Raw genomic sequence first — 7,610 nt, 5'->3', positions numbered from 1 at the left:
GGGGGCGGGCACCCCCCCCAGCCGTGCCCCCCACCCTGGAAGGGACCCCCCCGCTCCCGGGGGCCGCGCTTGTTTATGTGAAGAATGTCCCCTTCCTTAAAAGGGCGATGGCGGACGGGGTGGGGCGGTGCCTCCCCCGCCTCCGCCATGGCCCGGCCTGAAGGAGGAGCCAGAGCTGTGGGGCCCGCCGAAAGGCGGGGGCTCCCCCTGCTCCGGGGGCGCAGCCCACCCGAGCCACGGCAGGAGGAGCAGGGGACGCCCCTGGCTCGGGTGCACCTGCCCGGGGTACAAAGCCTTGGGGGGATCACCAAGGGGTAGGGGGATAGTGGGGTGTTCTCAGTGGGCAGAAGACTGAGAGGACTGGGATCTGCAGGGTTATGCCTGTGGGGTTTGCTGTTCTCCAGCTGGAACCTGCAACCCAGAGCGCCCTCAGCCCAGGGACACCTGCCTCCATCCAACCCTTAGGAGAAGTGTCCCACTGCAAGACCTGTCTGTCTCTGTCATCCCTTGGCCATGGGACTGCTCTCGGTGGGACACAGCTCCCAGGGCCAGCGCTGGGTTGGAGAACAGGGGAAAGCATGATAGGAGCAGTGGGGTGGGACAGAAGGATTCCTGAGTGCCCGATTGAGAGGAGCCTGATGCTTTTCTGCCTTGTGCCTGCACCCTGCAGCCCAATCCAGCTGGGCTCTGCCTACTCCTGGCCTGGGCTTGTCCCACAGCTCCAGGACAGGGACAGCCTCTCCCTGAGCTCCCCAGCTCAACCTGCCCCCAAGCAGGCAGTGGAACTGGAAGTGGTGCTCCAACCACCGCTGCAGGCACTGGCCCGGAGACTTTTCTAATTGCATTAACTGGAGGTCTAACAGGGCCTGTCTGGACTCATCAGGGAGGGAGGATGTAGCCAAAGGGACAGGGGTCCTGCAGGGGACAAGTGTGTGGCCTCTGCAGCTGTCCCCACAGAGAGCAGCATCCCCCAGCAGCCCAGCCCAGCCAGATGCTGGGGATGAGGCAGACATCCCATGCAGCTCCACCTGGGCTAAAGGAGCACAGAGGGCAGCCCAAAATAGAGAGCAGAGGAAGCACAGCCCCTTTCCTCCTTTTCCTCCTGCTGGCCCAGGAGACAGCGGTGGCTGCCCGATGTGGGAGGCGGCTGCCGTACTGAGGAGGGGCAGCGAAACTGAGGCACGACCGCTGCCCGCCGTCAGAACCGGCGGAAGGGGCGGCAGGATGCCGTGTCCCTGTTCCCAACAGGGGCATCCTGGCACGGCTTGTTGTGCTGGGATGTTCTGCGTGGAGCCGAGATGCGGGAACTGCAGGTGGAAATCGGCTTCTGTACGGCCAGAACTGCAGGTGGAAATCGGCTTTTGTACAGCCCGAGCTCCGCCAGCTCCGCGACTCCCTGCGGGGACACCTCCCTGTCCCGGAGCCCATTCCCCAGTGCGGTCCCTGTGGGCCCGTGTCACGTCCCTGCTGGGCCAGAAAAGGCGATCTCACCTCCTGAAGCTCCCATACCGCAGGCGGGAGAGGTGGAAAAGTTTCAAACGAGCTCAGAAGAGAAATTTCCAACCTGCTGCAGCCTCGAGGCAGCGCTGGCAGAGCACGCAGCATCTCCTGCCGCCGCGGTGGCGGGGTGGGGACCGGACGGGCCCCTCCAGGGCCGGCCGCTGCCCGGGCGGGGTTGGGGGGCACGGCGGTGAGGGGCTGCCCCACAGAGCCCCCCAGCGCTGGGGAGGGGCTGGGGGATGCTGCCCTTGGGGGACTTGGGGGGCGGAATTCCTCTGAGGATTTGTGCCATCTACAAGCTCCTGTCAAGAGGCGCTTTTAAGAAAGCGCCTGGAAACAGCCTGCCGAAGGCAGAAGGGAAGGAGGTGTAAGGGAAAATATATCTATTGATAATAGAGATTTGTTAATTGCCTAAATAATCGGGGGATTGCAGGAGAAGGAGCGATGGAAAAACGCGGCGGTTGTTGGTGCAGCCCGCAGCAGCTGCTGTCCCGCACGGCGGGCCGGGCAGGCAGTGCGGGATGTGCCCTCGGGGCAATGGGGACCTCTCTCTGCTCCAGGGGACACCCCGCATGGCGGGACGGGCACACACACCGGGGGCAGCTGCAGAGGGATCCCCGCGCTGCCAGCAGGGTGCGGGGTGCCTGCAGCACCGATCCCCCGCTCCAAGCTCCCTCAGCCGGAGCGTGGGACAGCCGGGCGGCGTGTCGGGGACTCCTGCACCATGGAGCAAGGGGGTGTCCCTCCCAGCGAAACCACAGAGCAGTCCCCATCTGCGTCCCAATCGCGGCTCGGCGGGGACCCCCACTCCAGCCGGGCGGCGCGGGTGCCGGGAGGAGCGAGGAGGAGGAGGAGGGAGAAGGAGGAGGGCCCCCCCCGCCGTCGTTGCCCTTTTAAGGGGTTCCTTGAAACCGCGCCCGGGATCCATGTTTGCAGCCCCAGCCCGGGCGGAGGAAACTCCATGTTGTAACAAAGTTTCCTCCGCGGCGCCGCTCCCGCGCCCGCCGCCCCGCGCCGCCGCCGGCCCCCGCCCCGCCTCCCCCCCCGGGGGCCGCGCCGGGGGGGGCCGCCCCCTCCCACCCCCCCCTCCCCGGCGCCCATGGAGCACCAGTCCATCATCGCCCAGGTCAGCAGGGAAGAGGGGAGCGCCCCGCTTCAGGAGAAAGGTAACGCCGAGGGGGAGACGGCTCCTCCGCACCCCCTTCCTGCGCCGCACAGGGGGAGGTCCTCGGGGGGCTGCGGGCCTGCGGGGGCTGCTCCCGGAGGGTGCGATGAGCTGCGCGCCGCCTCAGCCCGCCCCCCTGCATCCCGCCGCCAGGGCTGGAGATGCGCCGGGGCTGCAGCTCGGAGCGAGCGGGGCTGTGTGCGCCCACCCGGGCGCGGGGGGCCGAGCTCCGGCCGCCTCGGAGCCCGGCGGGGCCCTGGGAGGCTCGGGGCGTTGCTCGGATTATCTGCGCTGCTTCCTCCGGAGCCGGCGAGAGGTGCGCGCAGCGCCGGCGGGAAACTGAGGCAGGAAGGGCGCCGGGCGCCCTGCTGCATGCCGGCGTCCCGTTCCCCGCGTCCCCTCCACCCCGACAGGGGGGTCTGACGGGGGCCTCTGCTCGTCTCCCTGGCCTGGGAAGCTGCCAGGGCCGGGAGGAGCAAACGTGGGAACGGGCCCCGTCCCCAGTGGGAGCTCCTGCCCCACGGGCTCCCCACTGCGGGCTCGGGGCCCCGGCCCGCCGGAAGGGGGGCACAGCCAGGGCGGGGTGCAGCCCCGGGCCGGGCTGCCGCAGGACCCGGCCCCGGCACCGGTGGGGCCGCGGGAGCCGTCGCGCTGCCCCTGGGGCACGGGGTGGGCAGGAGTAGCCCCTCTGCCTCAGTTTCCCCGAGCTCCGCCAATGGGAACTGCGGGAACGGCGCCCAGGGGCGGGCGCTTCGTCCTGATTGGCCTCTCGCCTCCGGTGCACTCGAGTCGGCCAATGAGACGAGGGAGTTGCTGGAGGCGGGGAAAAGAACGGGCATAAGCCCCGCCCCCTCGGAGAGACCCCGCCCCCAGGACCCCCCTCCCCTCCCGAGTGGGGCCGTGTCCCCCGGGAGGGACAGCGGGGGCCGGCCCCGAACCACGGCTGCCCCGGGCCCAGCCCCGCGCCCTCCTGAAGGGTCTCCGGCCACGCAGAGGGGCCCACGGGGGTCACTCGTGGAGTGGGATGTGCCGGGTGAGGGGTTGCGGGCGGTCAGCAAGCACTCCTGTCAGCGGCGCTGCCCTGGCACCGATGCTTGGCAGGGCAGGAAGGCCCAGCTGATGGGTGTCGGGGTCTGATGAGGGTACGGGGGCTCTGGGGCAGCACCCACACATGGCTCACCTGGCCCCCGGTGCTGTGCTGGGAGTGCCCCGGGTACCCCTCACCGCCCTTGTGCCCTCCCGCAGGTACCCAGACCCCTGCCAAGAAGCCTCGGAGCCGCAGCATTCTCCAGTCCCTCTTCTGCTGCCTGTGCCGCGATGAGGGCGAGCCCTGCACCGGCACCACCGGCGCGCCGCTCCTCGTGGAGGAGAACGGGGCACTGCCCAAGGTAACCCCCAAACCCAGCCCGGAACCGGCGGGGCCGGGCTGCCGTCCCTGCGCCTCCCCGGTGGTGTGGGCAGGGCTGGGGGTGAACGGCCGCTCCTCCCAGTGCCCCCTCTGGCCGTGCTGTGGATACCGTGCTGACTGTGTCCCCCTGCTGCAGGCTGCTGTCAAGCACCTGCTGCCCGAGATCAAGCCGCAGGACGCCAGCAAGCTCTGCGTGGTCATCGACCTGGATGAGACCCTGGTGCACAGCTCCTTCAAGGTGGGGGACACCCTGGCCCACCCCACTCCTCTCCCCCACATGCTCCCCCAGCTGCTCTGCCACCCTTTTTCCCCAGAGTTATGCCCAGCCCCCAGTGCAGCCTGGCTGGCTCAGTTGGGTATCCTGTGAGGGGGCTGTGGGGCTGGCAGGGGGCACAGTGAGCATAGAGCAGGCAGCATTTGGGCAGGGGGTGCCTGGCGTGCCCTGTGCTCATCCTGGTGTGCCCTTCCTCAGCCAGTGAACAACGCCGACTTCATCATTCCCGTGGAAATCGATGGCATCATGCACCAGGTAACAGCGGGGTGGGTGCCTGGTGGTAGGAGGGCATCATTCCACCTCCCCCAGGAGCAGGAGCCATCCCGGGGCAATGGGAGGTATTGGGGTGCCAGCTTTGCAGGGGCAGAGCTGGGTGCCCCTCTCTTTGCAGGGCAGGGAGGTGAGGGGTGCCCTGGCATGGTGCCTCCTGCAGTGGCCAGCCCCGGTTTCAAGTAATCCAGGATAGGCTGTGGTCTGGGCAGTCAGCCTGTTCTCGGTTACTTGGCTCTGGAGCCGGCCAAACTCTTCACCCTGGACACTCCCGTGGGGCCATGGCATCCCCAGCCCCCAGGGGCAGCTCCTGTGAGGTGTGGCCAGGGAGCTGCTGGCTGTGGGGTCACAGGTGTCCCCTGGGGAGGACGTGGGGGCGCTGGGTGAGCCATGGCCGGTGCCAGTCTGTCTGTCTGTCCGTGCCCACAGGTGTACGTGCTCAAGCGGCCGCATGTGGACGAGTTCCTGCAGCGCATGGGTGAGCTCTTTGAGTGCGTGCTCTTCACTGCCAGCCTGGCCAAGGTGGGTGCCCTGACTGCCCTGGCATCGCCCACCCCTTCCCAGACACCCCTCCAGGGCCACAGCTCCCTTCCCTGCCCACCTGCAGGCATCACTGGCCTCTTGTCCCCTGGGTACCCATAGGCAGCACCAGCACTGGGCGGCTTCTATACCTGTCCCTGCAAGGCACTGGCCAGGGAAACTGAGGCACAGTGAGAGCTGGATGCCATTGTCACTGTGCAGTGGGCAGGGTGGTGTGGTGTGCCGTAGTGATCCCCTCCTGTGCCTGTAGTATGCAGACCCCGTGGCTGACCTGCTGGATAAATGGGGGGCTTTCCGAGCACGGCTTTTCCGGGAATCCTGTGTTTTCCATCGTGGCAACTACGTGAAGGACCTGAGCCGCCTGGGCCGTGACCTGCGCCGCATCATCATCGTGGACAACTCGCCCGCATCCTACATCTTCCACCCGGACAACGCCGTACGTACCCGCCGGGCACGGCTGGGCGGCCTGGGCAGCTCGTGTGCGCTGGGGGACCCTCTCCCAGCATTGTCCCCCGTGCCACTCTGTCCCCTGTGCCACCTGCAGGTGCCCGTGGCCTCCTGGTTCGATAACATGGCAGACACGGAGCTGCTGGACCTGCTGCCCTTCTTCGAGAGGCTCAGCAAGGTGGAGGACGTGTACGCAGTGCTCAAGAAGCAGCGGACTAACAGCTAATGGCCCCCCCACGCTCCGGGTGCTGCCAAGGGCACCCCGGGGGAGCCAGGTGCCTTGTTCTGGGGGAGGGAGGGTCCCGGTGTGCCCCCCATCATCCTCCCCAGCCCCGGCGGGTGCGGTGCCCTCCATGCCTGCCGCTGGTGGGAGATGTGGGTGCCCACCTTCTCAGAGGAAGGGGGCCATGGGTGACCCACTGCCTTGCTGTGCTGAGGACCTGTTGGGGGGTCCCATCCTCCCCCACTGTCCAGCTCCTGCCCCTTTCCCCCCGCAGCCCGTGTCCCCCCTCCACAAAACGGTTCTCAGGTCCTTTTCCCCTCTGTCCCCTGACTGGGGAGGGGTGTGGGGTCAGCAGCTGCTGCTTTCCACTGCCTTTGGGAGGACTGGATCCCTCCATCCCGACTCGGCCTGCTGGGAGGCTGGCAGCACTTGGCCCCTGTCTGCCGAGGCTACAGGACAGGTAACACCTTGTCACCCTCCGAAAACGCAGGGAGTCTTACTGCCCTTGGTGCATAGGGCTGCCACCAACCCTTAACTGTGCCCTGGGTGCAGCTGATCACCTCGAGGATGGCATGTCCTTGCCTCTCCTCATGCCTGCTGCCCCCACCTGGGGGTTGTGTTCTGCAGGGGCAGCCCAGCCTCAGGGCTGAGCCCCTGGGCACAAATGCCTCCCACGTGCCTTGAGACACCGTGTCTCTGTTCCCCCTTAGCCCTGCAAGGGGTGTGCCTGGGGGAGCTCTTTACTCGCCCCCTCCAACTTCGGTTCCTTCTCATTTTGGGGGGGAGGTGGCCTCCCCCCCTCTCCAGTTACACTGTGTCACTGGGAGCCACTTTGGTCACCCACAGAAGGGTCCCCTCCCGTGGCAGGGGCACAGCCCCCGCTCCATATCCATCTGCAGCTTCACTAAAGGCTGCTAGTCCAGAGACAGGGACCTCCATACCAGCCTTAACGTGCCCCTCCCAGCCTTGCCCCAGCCCCAGTGCCCAGCTGGGAGGGGTGGGGGACACTGCAGCCCCCCATAGCCTGGGGTTGCCCTGACCCCCGTGGGGTTGGACTTGTGCCAGGGTGTCCCCCGGCTTTGAGGGTCTGGGGGCTCTCAGGGAGGGTTTTCCTGGGGAGGCTGAGCTCAGCCAGGCCTTTTTTAATGTCACAATATGGACAATGCCTCATATCTTTTTAGAGGGAAAAGCAATGGTTTCCCAAAAAATCATGGGTGCCTTTTTACCGCAGTGCCAGCGCAGGGAGCGGGGCAGTGTTTGGGGGGTGGGTGTGATGGGTTTTAGCTTTCTGGTGCTGTTCACTGCCCTGCTCCCGCTGCTGGGGATGAGCAGGGGCCCCCAGCCACGGCCACAGCCCCTGCCCTGTGGTGCAGCACAGCTCCCTGGATCCCTGCCAGCCCCGGGCTCATCCTGCCCTGCCAGCAGGGTTGGACTCAGCACTTTATGTTAGACAAGTCAAAGGGCGCCAGCAGAGCCGCTGCCCAGCGAGTGCCTGTGGGTGTACAGCCCTGCCCTGGGCATCCTTGGGACGCCTGGGGGATGCAGAGGCAGTGTGGGGGGCTGGGGAGGGCTGGGGTACCAGATCCAAGTGCCTTCATGTGATTAAAGCTGTCAAAACATCTTGGAAAGAGTAGTCCTGAGTGTGTGCATGTGTGGGCACGGTACATATCACGCGTGTGTCACTGGTGGCTGTGCTCAGTGTGGGGACACGGAGCCCCTGGGATCCCCTGAGCCCCTGGGAGTGGGCATGCTGCAGGTCAGTGCACGGGGGGCACCCTTGGGC

General features: G+C 66.9%; 1 protein-coding gene across 1 annotated transcript; it reads left to right on the top strand.

The window, feature by feature from the left end:
- Nucleotides 1-2,513: 2,513 nt before the first annotated feature.
- Nucleotides 2,514-7,455, top strand: CTDSP1 (CTD small phosphatase 1). Its single transcript, XM_064718627.1, has 7 exons — nt 2,514-2,666; nt 3,911-4,053; nt 4,210-4,311; nt 4,546-4,602; nt 5,047-5,139; nt 5,408-5,593; nt 5,702-7,455. The coding sequence occupies exons 1-7, from the start codon at nt 2,600-2,602 to the stop codon at nt 5,828-5,830; spliced, it is 777 nt and encodes a 258-aa protein (XP_064574697.1). The 5' UTR covers nt 2,514-2,599; the 3' UTR covers nt 5,831-7,455.
- Nucleotides 7,456-7,610: the final 155 nt, after the last annotated feature.

Source organism: Zonotrichia leucophrys, chromosome 7, assembly GCF_028769735.1.
Source record: "Zonotrichia leucophrys gambelii isolate GWCS_2022_RI chromosome 7, RI_Zleu_2.0, whole genome shotgun sequence".
NCBI classification, from domain to species: domain Eukaryota; kingdom Metazoa; phylum Chordata; class Aves; order Passeriformes; family Passerellidae; genus Zonotrichia; species Zonotrichia leucophrys.
The sequence above is the reverse complement of the archived record's forward strand: the minus strand, read 5'-3'. Positions and strand labels throughout refer to the sequence as shown.